Raw genomic sequence first — 15,707 nt, 5'->3', positions numbered from 1 at the left:
GAAGTGTTCTGGAAACAACAGTGCTGTTTTAACTTCGCCTTCCCTCCTGCTCGAGCCTCCGGTTATTAAAGTGCAGTGATATTTGGGGCCTCAGACAAGAAACATGTCTGACGAACACCTCCTAATATTTATCCTGTTATCTAACAAACTTCCGCAAAGTGTCGACCCTTTAGAGTCACATCCTAACTTCTGGCATCCTGCAGTTCTAGAACACGGTAAGTAGAGAATGTTTATTCACACTGTGGTAGCAGAGGTGGAAAAGGAGAGGTGTAGCCAGAATAAGTAGAATGCTCAAAGGATGGGTTTGCTTACAATGGGGAAGACCTAGCTTGAGTTTCTACGGAGGTCCTTTGACTAAAGCTTTCACCCAACTCAGTCTATTCCTTGTTTGGCGTAACGCCGTTGGTGTTGAATAACGGATGACTTAGAACTGAAGACTTTCCCACACACGCTGCATTCAAAGGGTTTCTCTCCTGTATGTACTCGCTGATGTCGCGTGAGCCGGCATCTCTGGCTAAAGGCTTTCCCGCATTCGGTGCACTCATATGGCTTGTCTCCGGTGTGGATCTTCTGATGCTGTGTAAGGGATGAACGGTCGAAGAAAGCTTTCCCGCACTCACTGCACTGATAGTGAGGTTCTCCAGTGTGAGCCTTCTGATGTCTGTTCAGTGATGACACGCCGTAGAAGGCTTTCCCACACTCGTTACATTCGTAAGGCTTCCTGCCGGTGTGGATGAGCTGATGTCGAGTGAGAATACTTTTCTGGCTGAAGGCTTTCCCACACTGATTACATTCATAAGGGCTTTCTCCGGTGTGGATTCTCTGGTGTCGAGTAAGGGATGAGCGGTCGAAGAAGGCTTTTCCACACTCACTGCATTTAAAGGGCTTCTCTCCAGTATGAATTCGCTGATGGACAGTTAGGGACGACCGGTCGAAAAAGGCCTTCCCACACGCATTGCATTCATAGGGGCTCTCCCCCGTGTGAGACATCAGATGTCTACTGAGACTGCTCCTGTGACTGAAGGCCTTCCCACACTCGTGACAGTCATAGGGCTTCTCTCCAGTGTGAGTCCTCTGGTGGCGGGTAAGGGATGAGTGGTCAAAAAAGGTCTTCCCACAATGGCTGCATTCCTGGTCTCTCTCTTTAGTGAGGATTTTCTTGAGAGGGGTAGACCCCGGCTGCAAGCTTTCCTTCTGGGAAAGGGACTTCTTGCAGGTCTGGATGGCAGGCCTCTCTTTCCCTGCTTCTGACTCACCCTCCAGTGCATGAGCATTGAATTTAGGACACACGGGAACTTCTCCTCGAAGCTTTCCCCTCCCCCTTCCTTCTGATTCTTCTCCTTCTGAAGGACCATGAATCTCGGGCTTAGTCTCCCGGTCTGGAAGAGACAGAAAATACAGATGCAATTTCTCTCCTGGGCTAGGAAATACTACAGTGCGACAGCAGAAAGATGAGATGCTACAATAAATCTGAACAGTAGTGTACAGGGACTGCCCCGCTGGCTCCCATAGACAGTTGTTCGTGTTGGGAAAAGACTGAGACTTGAAAAGAGAACAGAACTGACAGCGGACAGCTCAGAAGAGAGAGAAGACTTTCCACTGGGAGCGTGGCCAGGATAATTGGGAGAGTAGGCTAAGTGGTGTGGGGGGGCGGTGGGCAATAGGTGTGTATGGGCAACATGATAGATCTGAGAGAAAAACATTTGGTGGATAAAGAGGAGTAACACTTTCATGTGTGGAGAAAAAAAATGAAAGCTGGTGGGTGACAGAGAATAAACACTAAAGCAGAAGATGTGAATGTGAGAAAACTGTGGTACCCAAGCCTCCTTCCCACACACCCACCAAATAACAGTCACAAAACCAAAGTCGGCCCTGCTCTGTTCATACACAGTTACCTAGAGAGACATCCTCTGGACATTCTCTCTCCTCAGATCCGTGAAGATCAACTACCCAAGGCTCATCCCCTCTCTTCAACTGAAAAATGATGTCAGGTTGAGGAACTGGAAGTCCTGCTCAGGGAGAAAGAAACAAGCCAGGTATATGATGGAAATAAGCAACTATTCCGAAGCTTAAACCCAACCTCTCACTCTTTCTGACAGAAAATGGAAAGCCAGAGGACCCACGCTGGGAATGCAGAGTACAAAGTGAGGCAAAAGGATGTGGGAAGCTCACAATGGAGGTCAAGACTGAGGTTCTACAAAGGAACAAGTAGCACTTGGTCAAAAGTTGATAAAATCCATTTGAACTAATGTGTTTATTCTCCCCGCTGAAGTGAATGGGATGTCATAGCTTTAGCACTGGTACAATCGTGGAAAGGAGTCCTTGGCTCAGGAAAGATAAGAATGAAAACAGATCATCCTGAGTAAAAAAACGTGTAATTTTGTCGGTTGGTTTACCCTTTAGTATTAAGCTTTTATTTACACAAGAGGGTCACGTTCATCGTAGGAGAATTAGAGGTAAGTAGAAATAAAAAGAAAGATCACCTTTTGTACTTTGTATTCATTTTTTCTTTCTTTCTATTCATTTTGAAACTGAAAGATACCTATAGATACATTCTGTTAAAAACTGGGTTATGAAATAATGCTAATTTGTAAATTTTATTTTTTTCACATAATAAAGTGTTACTTTACTTCGACTAGCACAGATCTACATCACCACTTTAATGGCTACACGCTGTTAGTTGTATGGGATAATCTAATTTATTTAATCTCCTGCTGACAGCCATTCAGACTGTTTTTACTGTTTTGCTATTAACAAACAATGATGTGACGAACATTTTTGTACACTCGGGGCTGCTGATGCTATTATTTGCTTGGGATGAATTTCTACAAGTGAGTCTATCCATTTTTGGTCACTGAAAGAAACAATCCATCCTAGAAGCAGTCTTGAAGTCTAAACTTCCCTTACATTGGGGGTCCCCAACTTGTGAAAGAGAAACACCTTCTTATTGAGCCCAAGGATCACCTATCTGGTTAAATTCTGATCACCTACTACAAATGGGCCACATGCATTGCCTTCCTGTTTGGTTTCCTGTTTCTGATCTTAGGAATTCTATTTTCCCCAATATTTCATCCCACCAAAGTCTGTGACAAAGGCTCAGCAGTCTCCCTTAGTGCTCCCTGAACATTCTATCCTGGCTATCCTGTTTTTCCTATTTGGCATACTTAAATTCTTGACTGGCCTCATAGAAAACCTGCAGTGTGAGTCCTCTGATGGCCACCTGTTGCTTGTTTTATACCTATTTCTGAATCTGCACACTCTCTCAGTCTCTTAATTCTGGAAGTTCCTGAGAGGTTGGCATTATGTACAGGAGCCCAACCTTTACTTCTCATGAATATCTCAAACCAACATTCTTTTTCTTTTTCCTTTTCTTCTTCTTTTTTTGAAGTAGGTTCTACACCCAATGTGGGGCTTAAACGCACGCCCCCAGATCAAGAGTTCCACGCTCTATAGACTGAGCCAGCCGGGCGGGGGCCTTCAGAGCAGTCATTCTTAATTTTCCTTTTGTCAGCCAAGTCTCTATAACTGCAAAGTGCCTTCTGTGGGCCTCTATCTAAGCCTGCACTTAAGATAAATATTCAAAATGAAACACACTTTTAGTGACTTACTCTGAAGCACAAGCTTGTATTTCTACACCCACACCTGCCCTCTTTTTAAAGGAAAACACTTGGGGCACTTGGGTGGTTCAGTCGGTTAAGCAACTGCCTTCGATTCAGGTCATGATCCCGGGGGCCTGGGATTGAGCTCTCTGCTGAGTGGGGAGCCTGCTTCTCCATCTCTACCTACTATTCCCCCTCCTTGTACTCTTTCTCTCATTCTGTCAAATAAATAAATAAAATCTTTAAAAAAAATAAATAAAGGAAAACAATTCTTCCTCCCCTCCTCTGCTTCTCTGAGGAGAAATTTTCTCTCAACAAGATGGCATCCTTAGTCCTCTGGACGGAGCTGAGTAAGTTACCTGACGGATGAGCTGGTGGAGGAACTGGCCATATGTAACTCAGCTTCTTCTGTTTGCCCCCCACCCCCTTTGGAGAGTGGGTCCTCTATACTATAGGGACAGGCTCCTGAACAAGGGAGGCTGGGGTTGTACAATCTGCCCATGGCTCAGGAAGCCAGTCTGTCCAATCTTGGGGTTCAAGATGAAGAAGCCCACTGTCGCTGTACCCCTAAGCCATACCTTCTACTCCTCTATCTTGTCTCTCACTGCTTCAGAAGTCAGGTGGGAGAAGAGGTATCATTTATTGGCCCCTCAACCCCCCATTAACACAGTACCGAGTCTAACTTCTTATGGGAAGCTCTCCTTACCTAATGAGACAATACTCTTATAGTTTTCCAGCATCACCTCCTTGTAGAGGTCCCTCTGAATAGGGACTAGATGTCTCCACTCCTCATCTGTGAAAATCACAGCCACATCCTCGAATGTCACTGATTCCTGGAAATACAATCACATTGCCCCTTACTTAAAACCCTTCTCTTCTCTTTATATGGACCAGACGAAACAGTCATAAAGATGATAGCCCTGAGGTTGTGGAAGGAGGGTAAGTAAAATTGTTCTGATGAAGCAGGGCTTTGAAGCACTTGGGAGAAAGTGGCATAATTCCCTGAGGCATGAAGTTCTTGGTCTTAATTCTTATATTCATAGCCAAGCCTGTAAATTTCAGATAATTTGCAAGAACAGAACAAAGAATGCCTATGTACCCTTCACCCAGCTTCCCCAAATGTTAACATTCTCCACATGTGCTTTATCTTTTTGTCTCTCTCAGTAAATACACATTCTCCTCTTTCCTGAACTTCTTGAGAGTAACTTGCAAACATAATGCCTCTTTACTCCTATTTTATAAAAACAAGGATATTCTCTAATATAATCACAGTGTAATTATGAAAGTCAAGCAAACACCATTGATATTATACTATAATCTACAACCTTATTTGAATTCTACCAATTATCTGGGTGTTGTTGTTGTTGTTTTACAAATCCTTAAAATGATGGTATTGATTAGATTGTCCTTAGGATCCCCTCATTTCACGCAAATGCTTTGTGATTGTGTAAGACAGCATCTTTACCCCCAATCCTAAAACCCCAGATGAGTTTCCAGTGTGCAAGTTCTAAGCTAGAGCATAGAATTCAAGACTCCAGGTCCATGGGCAGGTGTGGGGCAAGCCCCATGTCTCTACCTATACTCATCTCTCTTTGGGACTCTTACCACCTCACTGAGGGGCTCTTCAGCAAGTATCATATCCCGCAGCCTAACCCAACACTTCCTGGAATACTTGGGGTCCACTCTGAAGGCAGGTCAGGACAGGAACTGTTCCCTCAAACCACCCAAGCCAACCTGTACCATCATTTTTTAGGCAAAAGCTCTCAGAGCCAAGTCCACAGGGGCCGTGTCCCCGGTGACACACTACTGGGCACATGTTCAAGGCAAGAGATGGTCACTGAAGGATACCACAAGTCAAATGGGAAAGACGCACTCCCCCCCAGAGCCTTTCATTTACCTGGCTCAGTTTGACTGAAGCAGCTCCCAGATAAAGAGAGAAAAGTGGTTACAATCTGGAGACTAACCGAGTATTCCAGACACACAAAGTTCACCTCACCTGGCATCTGGCAGTCGGAGACACAGCAGCCATTCCCTCCTGTGTACTCTCCTTGTAGAAAAGGGCAGAGTCCTAACGAGGAAAAGGTATGGGATGAGAAAGACAAGTCTTGGTTTGTAGTTTTTTGACCCATAAAGCAAGAAATCTCCAAATACCAGTGAGTTATATACCCATTCTCTTTCTTAATACCCTACAAACAGGGAAGACAAAGCAAAGCCAGGCTAGGAGCAACCCTACCCTAAACCAGAGTTGGAATGAAAGGCCACGGATAGTGCTATTCAGCACACAAGGGGGTGCTGGTTTGACCATGACCCCAGACGTAGAGCTCTGTTCCTGGGAATCAAGAACATATGAAGCTTATACTATATAAGTTCACATTCAATATTACCCTGACGGTTACCAGGTAAGAAGTCTAAGAAATTTTATAAATGACTATATGGAAAGACATGTCCAGTAAATACCCACAGCCTCATTAAGGGAAAAATACCCCATTTGTAACCCTGTGCTAAAGGAGCCACTGTTGGGCAGCCACATCTTGTTCCACATGACACTGTCTCTCCCTCCTGGAGCCACACTGACGTAGGCCTCAGGTAGTGGACTGAGATGTGATCTACCTTGAAAAGGGGAACATGAGCTAAGAAATGTCAGCACAACAGGTGAGCAATGAGCTGAAAGGGTATCAGGAGGGACGGAAGTAACCATGAGGATCAGGGGAGCCAAAGCTACCCGGAAGCAGATTCTATGAGTGTGTAGGAGGCAGGACCCGGGAAGACTAGACACAGGCTGGGGGAAGAAGAGCCTGGTCACCTTAGTGGTGAAACACTGGAGCAAAGACTTAAGGGTTTTTTACTGGTGTGAAGTCCCTCAATGCAGGCAGACCACCCCTGGGCTCCAATTTGCATTTAGACCAGCCTCCTTTATTCTGGGATTCCTGTAACCTTCTTAGGCTTGGTGTGAATCCTATCGCTAACCCCCTTTCCTTGAGTTAGCTGAGTAGGTCTCAGTTTCCCACAGGCAAGAGTCTAAGTCAACACAGTTAAGCCAAGCATTTCTGGAAATCATGAGTGGGACGGGAAGTGCGGTCTGAGGAAGGACGAGGCAAAGAGGGGGCGCCCCGAGTACTCTCCTGCGGTCAAGGGGATACGGGTACTGATCCTTGTATTCATTCATCCATCTATCCAACCAACATTTATTCAGCACCAGCTATTTATACCAAACACAAAAACTTTAGGACACTGTCCTTGTCCTCTAAAAGCTTATAGCTCAGAATATAGGACAAACCAGTAGCCCCAATAGTGTGTCACTACAGGATGGGTACGTACTATACAGAGATACCCACAACAAACTCTCAGAGCCCAGCAGAGGCTTGCCTCATCCAGACAGGAGGCTGTAAGTTCCTTGGCAGAAATGGGATGTAAGGCTTGATTTGGGGGAAGAGGTGGAACATTCTAGGCAGGAAAAGTACCAAGTTTTCAAAAATAAGGAGGTGTGTCTTTACATGGAAAAATGAACAACTGGAACTAGTTTAGAATGGCAGCGGTCTAGGCTGTGAGCAGTGCAGTGGGGAAGTAGACAGAGACCAGCTAGATCAAGGACAGCTTTGTATGGTCCCATACATGGAAGAGGGACCACAAGCATGGAGATCACTGAAGTATTTCAACATGGAAGTATTATCAGATTTGTGTTTTATTTTTTTTTATTTTATTTTATTTTTTTTATTTTAAAGATTTTATTTATTTATTTGACAGAGAGAGATCACAAGTAGGCAGAGAGGCAGGCAGAGAGAGAGGAGGAAGCAGGCTCCCTGCCGAGCAGAGAGCCCGATGTGGGACTCGATCCCAGGACCCGAGATCATGACCTGAGCCGAAGGCAGCGGCTTAACCCACTGAGCCACCCAGGCGCCCACAGATTTGTGTTTTAGAAAGATCATTGCAAATTGTATGAAGAGCCTTGGAACACACACACTCTGGCTCAGCAAATCTTTCCTAGGAGTTTGTCCTAAGGAAGTAAGTGAGAATATCTTTTTTTTTTTTTTTTAAGATTTTATTTATTTGACAGAGATCACAAGTAGGCAGAGAGGCAGGCAGAGAGAGAGGAAAGGAAGCAGGCTCCCTGCTGAGCGGAGAGCGATGTGGGGCTCGATCCTAGGACCCCAGGATCATGACCTGAGCTGAAGGCAGAGGCTTTAACCCACTGAGCCACCCAGGTGCCCCACAGATAGGTACTATCTTACAGATTAGGAAAGTTAGGGTTAAAAGGGAGAATTTGAGGGAGAATTTGAACCCAGGTCTGTCCATCAGTTTCTAACCTCAATGCTATAATATGATTTTCATTTTCATGAAAAAAATAGCCACACAGATAACAGACCAATAGACTAGAATAAAAAAATCCCCAACATATCCAAACATGTACGGAAACTTGATATACAACTGAGCCGGCATTACAAATCATTGAGGAAAAGATCACTAGTGATAAACTGCAAACAACTTAAATGTTCCTCAGAAGGACCAATTGTTATTTTATGTGTGAACTTATGTGTATTGGAGTATTATACATTAAGATGAATGAAGTAGAGCTTAGTGTTAATAATAAATCATAAAAGGTAATTACTGAGCAAAAAATAAAGTTTTAGAATTACTGTGTAACATCTATATAAAACTTAAAAAACAGGGCACCTGGATGGCTCAATCGGTTAAGCCTCTGACTCTTGATTTTGGCTCAGGTCATGATCTAGGGCCCATGATCTCAGGGTCATGAGGTTGATCCCTGCATCAGACTACACACTCACTGGGGAGTCTGCATGAGGTTCTCTTTTTTCCTCTGCCCCTCTTTACCAAGCTCACACTCTTTCTCTCTCTCTCAAATAAATGTATCTTAAAAAAAAAAAAACCCAAACTTAAAAATAGGTAAATAATATCTATAAAAATCTGTGTGGGACAGTCAGTACCAAATTATGAGTTATCTCTGGGAAGGGAGGGATATGGAATTGGGACAGATAACCAGGAGAGTTCAACTTTGTCTGTGATGTTTTGTTAAAAAATTTTTTTTAAACAAATGTACAAATATTAAGTGAAGAATGCACACTTAAAGCTATTTACTTGTGTATGTGCATATGTAAAGAAAAAGGACTGAAATAGTGTACACTAAAATGTAAGTGCAATTTGAGTGGTGGCATTTTAAGTGGTTTTATTCTATTTCTTGTCATTCTTTATTCCGATTTTTGTTTTTATGAGTCTGTATTTACGTTGGTGTACAGGGGAAAAAAACAGGAAGGAATGTGGGTATATAGAAAAGTTAAAGCAGACCCAAGATAGCTATTCTCAGAAAATTCCATTTGCGAGGTTGGTCCTTGGCTGGGGTCTGGGAACTTCGATTTGGGGAGGGTTCCCTAAGAAAGAAGGGTGGCCCATTATGCCAAATTATTTGAACAAACGATGTGGTTTATGTTGAACACTTACTCTCCTGCCAGAGGGTCTGGAATTTTGGTATGTGTTAGGCAGAGAGTGCCTGCCTGACCTGCTCTCAATAAAAAAAACTTGGGCTCTGAGCCTCTAATGAGCCTTTGTGAGCTGGAACATCACACACGTTGTTGCATTTTTATTGCTGGAGAGGATGCGTTTGGTGTGACTCCTCATGGCAGGGAGAGAGCACAAGAAAGCCAGTAGTTGGGTTTCTCCAGACTCTGCCTCTCATATCCCTGATTGACCTAGCTGTACATCCTTGTCTTAGCCAGGAATGCAAGTATAGGCTGAGCCCCACATCCTTCCAGCAAATCCCTGAATGGGGGGTGATCTTGGGGACCCTCCAACACAGGCAACCATGCCATTCTGGGTAGCTGTAGCAGAATAGGACTAGAGGAGAGCAAGAATGGAGGTGAGAAGACCAGTGAGGAATCTCATAATTAAATAAGGAAAAATGATGAAAAGCTGAATGAAAGTAGTGACAGCAGAAATGGACAAAAGTGGAACTACTGTCAAGACATGAAGAACAGGGATGCCTGGGTGGCTCAGTGGGTTAAGTATCTGCCTTCAGCTCAGATCATGATCTCAGGGTCCTGAGATCGAGTCCTGCATTGGGTTCTTTGCTCATTGGGGAGCCTGCTTCTTCCTGTCTGCAGCTCCCCCTGCTTGTGCTCTCTCTCTGTGACAAATAAATTAAAAAAATCTTAAAAAAAAAAAAAATGAAGAACAGACAACAGACTTACTGTGGAGGCTGAGGGTGATAGGAAAAGCAAGAATGATCTCCAGGTCACTGATCTGAACAACGGTGTGCACTGAGGTACCACTCATGGAGATGAGCAACAGAGGAGGAGGTTTGGAGGGAAAGCTACTGGGTACAGTTTGGAATATTTAGAGTTTGAGCTGTTGCCAACCAAATCTTTGGATCGGAAAAACCAGGTGATTCTGGCTTCCACTGGCCAGGTTATAAAAATTATTATTGCTGAATGAAACAGTTTGAATTTTGAAAGACCACAAGTTCCATACTCAAAAGGAGAAAAAAAATAATATATTTTAAAAATCATTGTAATACAAAGAGGGCAAATACACCTTTAGTGATACAAACAAGTACTTTGTTTTTTTTTTTTTATATTAATTGTATGACTATTCACAAAGTATAGATGTATCCTTAGGATATATAAAAGAAATCAAGGGAATGTGGATAAACCAAGTAATCCCAGAATCAGGAACGTCAAACCCCAAACAGACTAATCAGTACTGGGGAGAGGAAGGAGTATGAGCTCGTCTAAAGAGGCAAAGTAATCATGCAGACTTAATCCTTCCTCCTTTAGGAGATGAGCCCACTAGATTGTCTTATTATGAGATACTACTAAGGTACAGTTAAGTTTTCAAAAAGACCAGACCAATACATATTTACTAGACAATGGGTTATTGAGCACTGGCCAAGCAAAACTTTCAAAGATTACCACCTTGAGGGTGAACACCAGTTTGCAAAAATGTTTAAACCTATGCAAAAGGTGGGGCACCTGGGTGGCTCAGTGGATTGAGCCTCTGCCTTTGGTTCAGGTCATGATCTCCAGGTCCTGGGATTGAGCCCCCCTCAGGCTCTCTGCTCAGTGGGGAGCCTGTTTCCCCCCTCTCTCTCTGCCTGCCTCTCTGCCTACTTGTGATCTCTGTCAAATAATAAAATCTTAAAAAAAAAAAAACTATGCAAAAGGTAAAAACTTAAAAAAAATACTGGAAAACCTGTTTAGTGTAACTACAATTTTTTTTTTTTTTTGGACCTGAGAGATTGGGATTTGAATCTTGTTAAGAGGAGGCAGAGTGATATATACACAAATGGAAACAGCTAAGATATCATCAGTAGCCTGCAAGCTGTGTTGTTTAAGACCGTAATCCTTCCCTTGCTTGTCAAGATTCCCCCATTCCCAGAAGGGTTTTAAAACATTACTCTTGGGGGCACCTGGGTGGCTCAGTGTGTTAAAGCCTCTCCCTTTGGCTCAGGTCATGATCCTGGGGGTCCTGGGATGGAGCCCCGAAGCATGGGGCTCTCTGCTCAGCAGGGAGCCTGCTTCCTTCTCTCTCTGCCTGCCTCTCTGCCTACTTGTGATCTCTGCCAAATAAATAAAAAAAATCTTAAAAAAAAACTATTAAAAAAACACACCACATTACTCTTGGGCCCTCGTAAGAAGTCCAAATTAGTATTTTGAGATACAGGAGAGACTGCCAGAAATAAAATTCCAGCTCTGCTTACTACCTGTATGACCTTAGGCAAGTTTCTCAACCTCTGTCTCAGTTCACCCAGTCATCTGTAAAATTAGAATAATGAAAGTACCTATCAGAGCTATTGTGATGCGTAAGTAGAATACAAATAAAGCATATAGAATAATGGGCTACACGGGTTATAATCTTAGGAAGGTAGAAAGAATGAAAACATTAATTACAATGTGTTGTTGCTTTTTTAGAATAGGTTTAAGTGTAAGAGTAGGAATCACTTTGGAATCAAAGTATTTGAATATGTTGTTGAAAGCCATTTGAGCTTTTCAAACAAATCCGCTGAACTACATCTGAGATTGTAGTTGAAACTGCTCAATGTTTAAATCCTTAAAGACAATTTTGTTTTGTTTATTGGATTATGACTTCATAAAACGAGCACTGAACACCTTACAAATGGTGGTGGGCATAAAAGCTCCCCAGCCATTCAGTAACCTTTTCCACTACAGCCAATACTCCTGAGGTGCTATCATTCATGGGATCCCTGCCAGGCTGACTTCCCTCCCCTGGCAGTCGCTTCAGTAGCCTCCCAGTGATACTCAGGGCTCCCCAAGTATACCAAATTCACATGGAGTCACTTGTGTTTTTCTCTTGTCCAACTGCTGGTTCTCAGAGTATTTCTAGAGAAAAAAAAAGAACAACTCTTCAAATTCTTATTCTAGATCTTCAAATGAGCCCTTGCCTGGAAAGCTTTTCCTGTTCGCATCCTTGCCATTCGATTTTGGAAGAATGCTCACAAGAATTCCAAAGTCTGTGTGGTAAAAAGCATTCCATGGGCACGTATTTATTAACGATGAAGGCTTGGGCAAATTAAGCTAAAGGTTGACCTCCAGTTGTTTACTACCTACCTCACAGAGTAGTTATAAACAGTAAATGAGACAGTTAATGTAAAGTGTTTATCTTAGTCTGTTCAATAAATGAAAATTGCTTTCCTTTCGACTGCCCAATACCAACCCATTCATCCACTCATTCACCCTGAGTCAACAAATACATCCAAGGACCTGCTATGTGCATGGTAGCATGGGGTGTGAAGACGAAACAGAAATGTTTCTGTCTCTGGGTCTTTCCCTGAGTGTCCTGTGTGTCCTACCTCCTTTTCCACTACTGTTGCTTTTCAGAATCTGGTCCCTGCATTACCAGGTCTTGCTTTCTCCACCATCTCCCAGCTCACCAGTAACTTCTTCCCCATATTTTCAAACAGATACAACTCTCATCTCTCTGAAACCTTCTTCACCGAATCCCATGGCCTCTCTTTAGCAAAAGAGTTCTCATTTAGGTTTTCCTTTCATGATCAAAGTTCTTGGTAACACATACTTATCAACTCCATCTCCTCTTTTTGAATCTTTTTCTGTTCTTGTCACCCCTCACCATCTGAAACTGTACACTTGAAAATGACCAATGCACCTCTAATTACCATAGTCTTTTTCTCCTTATCTTCATTTCTCTGCAGCTTTTGATTATTCTGACAAGTTCCGGCTTCTTTTCCCCAGTCTTGCCCTGGAAACCTGGCTGCTGCCCAACAACACTTAGTCTTTGTACAATGTTCCTGCTATCCCTCAGAAAGTCCATCCACCTGGCCCTCCATTTTCCACCTCTACGGAGATGGTTTCCAGTCTAGTCCCCATGACTCTTCCAAACTCAGCTGGCATTTCCAAGTGACTGCAAATTTTGATTCAGGCATTCTGCCAGCACCTTAAAACATCTTCCCCTATGCAACTCCCCAATTAATCCCTCTCCCTAGCTTGACATTTCTGTCAGATGTTCTATCATTTTCCCAGATGCCTCCAATTCACTTTTAACTTGCTCTCTTTCCTCCCAAATCTAGTCACCAGGTCCTTCTTCTTCTTCTTCTTTTTTTAAAATATTTATTTATTTGACACACAGAGATCACAAGTAAGCAGAGAGGCAGGCAGAGAGAGACGGGGGGAAGCAGGCTCCACGTCAGGCAGAGAGCCCAACACAGGGCTTGATCCCAGGACCATGGGATCATGGCCCAACCTGAAGTCAGAGGTTTTAATTCATTGAGCCACCCAGGCGCCCCTCACCAGGTCCTTCTGACTCTTCTTCTGCATTGTCATTTTTATCCTTTCCTACCACTGACACCATTAATTCAGGTCTGTAACAACCCACATCAGGATTACCTTGCATTCCCAACTGGCCCCCTGCCACTAGTCCCTTTCTCTCTCTAGTCCTGGATGTGACCTCTAGAATTTCTGTCCCCAAATAGTTTTCTTCCTGACAGTCTTCAGATCAGAACTATACTATCCAGTTGCCCTGTGTTTTGTCCTGATCCTCTGTTCTCATGCCAGTGTACTTTTCTCCACCCTTGTCTCCCACTACTCCTTGACACTTCACTCCAGTTAAAATCAGCTCCCTCTCAAATCTGCCTAATGCTTTGCTACTTCTTCCCTGTCCCCCCCCCCCCACCTCAAATCCTACCTCCTCCATGATAGGCCCTGCCTCATCAAGGCCCTTAGCAACTAAAGAATGATATTAAAGCATTCGTTTTACCATTCATTCCTCTGAACTAAGAAAAGATTGTGCATGATGTTGACAGCTGAAACAGACACATTAGGCATTAAGGTAGCTTTAATTACTGGTTTAATGGATAACCACATATGTCAAGCCAAGTGCTTTAAGGACTGCATCTCAGACTCAATTTGCAAATATCCTTTTTTAAATCACAGATATCTCAGAGATGTAGTTACCTCTAGAATCAAACTTGTCAATAAGCTAAATAATAATCACCGGTTTCAACAATGGATTCCAACCAGCTTAAAAGTTAAACTTCCTTGGTTAATTTTTTTTTTTAATGTTCAATGATGTAGTCTAAAACATGATGTATCTATCCTTAAATGAAGGCCTCGTACGGAGGGAGCTAACCGAGACAATCTGAGATGTTTTCTGAGAAAGACGGAGGGGTGGAGCCAGCGTCCCCAAAGATTTAGTGTTGATTCCACCCATATTTATTAAACACCCATTATGGGAAGGAGGACGACAGGCTCCAAACTTCCAACCTGAAAGCTGGGATCTGGCATATAGTGGGTGTATGATGAAAGATCACTCCTGACAGTGCCCACACTCGATGGAATACACACACACACACACACACACACACACACACAGGAGGCGAGGGGCAACTTTCCATCTGCACCTCTCCGAGCGGGGATACACACACACACACACACACACACTCTCTCTCTCTCTCTCTCTCTCTCTCTCTGCAGGCTGGCTCTGCCCGCGTCACCCCGTTGAATTCCCATAGCACCTCCCCCAAGTTCTCAGTGTCCCCTTCTCTCGGCCGCTGCGCTCACTCCACATCTCGAAGTCAAACACCCGCAGCCTGAGCTCACCTCCTACACAGAGTGCTGGGTACCCAGGAAGACGGCGCCTCTTCAGGTCTGAAAAGCAATGCGCCTGCGTAAAGGCTCTGACGTCTGCGCTCACAGTGATTGACCTCCTCACAGACTCCATTTCCCAGAAGTCTCAGCGGTCCGCGCGCTCCACTATGACGTGTGAAATTTTGCGCAAGCGCACGTTTCTGGGAACGGGGCTGAAGGCTCTCTGGCGGTTTGAATAGAGCGTTCCAGTTGTTGTAGCCAGGTGAGAGAAGATGTATGGGAGAATTGTAAGACCCTGGAAGTACTGCCTACGTGTGTTGTCACGTCCCTCCAGTCCTCTGATGGAAGGGCCATCCGAAGGAAATGTGATCTTTGGGGCCGGTCCCTACCCTTGTTTTTCACCGACGGAAGACAGAGAACGAGTCTCCTGGCGCTCCTGGCGCTTGAAAGAGGATTTTCCATGCTTCAGCTTGTCCGCTTTCAGGCATTTTGTTCTGAAATTTGGGAGAAAGGCAGAATTTGGTTCTAGGACAAAGCTGGGCCCGAGGCAGGGTATGTGCACATTTTTGCGCCGTAAGAGGAAAGCCCACGATACACGTCTGTTTAACTGGGCGGTTGGCTGACTGCCGGACAGTGTGAGCTCACACCAGCCTGCCTTCTTTGGTACTGCTAGAAGGGCCCTAGTTGGAGACATGTAGGGATTCTCATCGGTGGCTCCATGTCGGAATCACCTGAAGAGCTTTGGACACATTGTTACGTGGGGGTCCACTCCGAGGAGAGAGGGTTTACAAAGATCTTCAGGTGATTCTGATGTGCTACTAAAGCTAAGAACCACTGAGCTAGAGCTTCAGAGAACACTGGAGATTGCAAGAATATGATAAAACACTACTTCGGAAACAAGTTTACACTTTCACTCAAAAAACCTGTAATGCGGCGCGCCTGAGTGGCTCAGTGGGTTAAGCCGCTGCCTTCGGCTCAGGTCATGATCTCAGGGTCCTGGGATCGAGGCCCGCATCGGGCTCTCTGCTCAGCAGGGAGC

At 44.1% G+C, this 15,707-nt stretch overlaps 1 protein-coding gene across 3 annotated transcripts; it reads right to left on the bottom strand.

Moving 5' to 3' along the window:
• Positions 1-215: 215 nt before the first annotated feature.
• Positions 216-15,434, bottom strand: ZNF2 (zinc finger protein 2). 3 transcript variants are annotated; one of them, XM_045079156.1, is made up of 7 exons: positions 14,681-15,434; positions 11,887-11,947; positions 11,311-11,362; positions 5,596-5,667; positions 4,306-4,432; positions 1,896-2,009; positions 216-1,379 (listed from the first exon to the last, which is right to left on the bottom strand). In XM_045079156.1, exons 4-7 carry the CDS (start codon positions 5,626-5,628, stop codon positions 373-375), a joined length of 1,281 nt encoding a protein of 426 aa, XP_044935091.1. In that variant the 5' UTR covers positions 5,629-5,667; positions 11,311-11,362; positions 11,887-11,947; positions 14,681-15,434; the 3' UTR covers positions 216-372. The 3 variants fall into 3 exon arrangements, with proteins under 3 accessions (XP_044935091.1, XP_012900467.2, XP_044935092.1); XM_013045013.2 differs by lacking the exon at positions 11,311-11,362 and having other exon boundaries at positions 14,681-15,433; XM_045079157.1 differs by lacking the exons at positions 11,311-11,362; positions 11,887-11,947 and having other exon boundaries at positions 14,681-15,433.
• Between the last annotated feature and the right edge of the window lie 273 nt (positions 15,435-15,707).

Source organism: Mustela putorius, unplaced genomic scaffold (assembly GCF_011764305.1).
Source record: "Mustela putorius furo isolate JIRA1106 unplaced genomic scaffold, ASM1176430v1.1 tig00000281_pilon_pilon_pilon, whole genome shotgun sequence".
Taxonomy (NCBI): Eukaryota; Metazoa; Chordata; class Mammalia; order Carnivora; family Mustelidae; genus Mustela; species Mustela putorius.
Note: the sequence above shows the minus strand (reverse complement) of the source record. Positions and strands in the feature narration are given on the sequence as shown.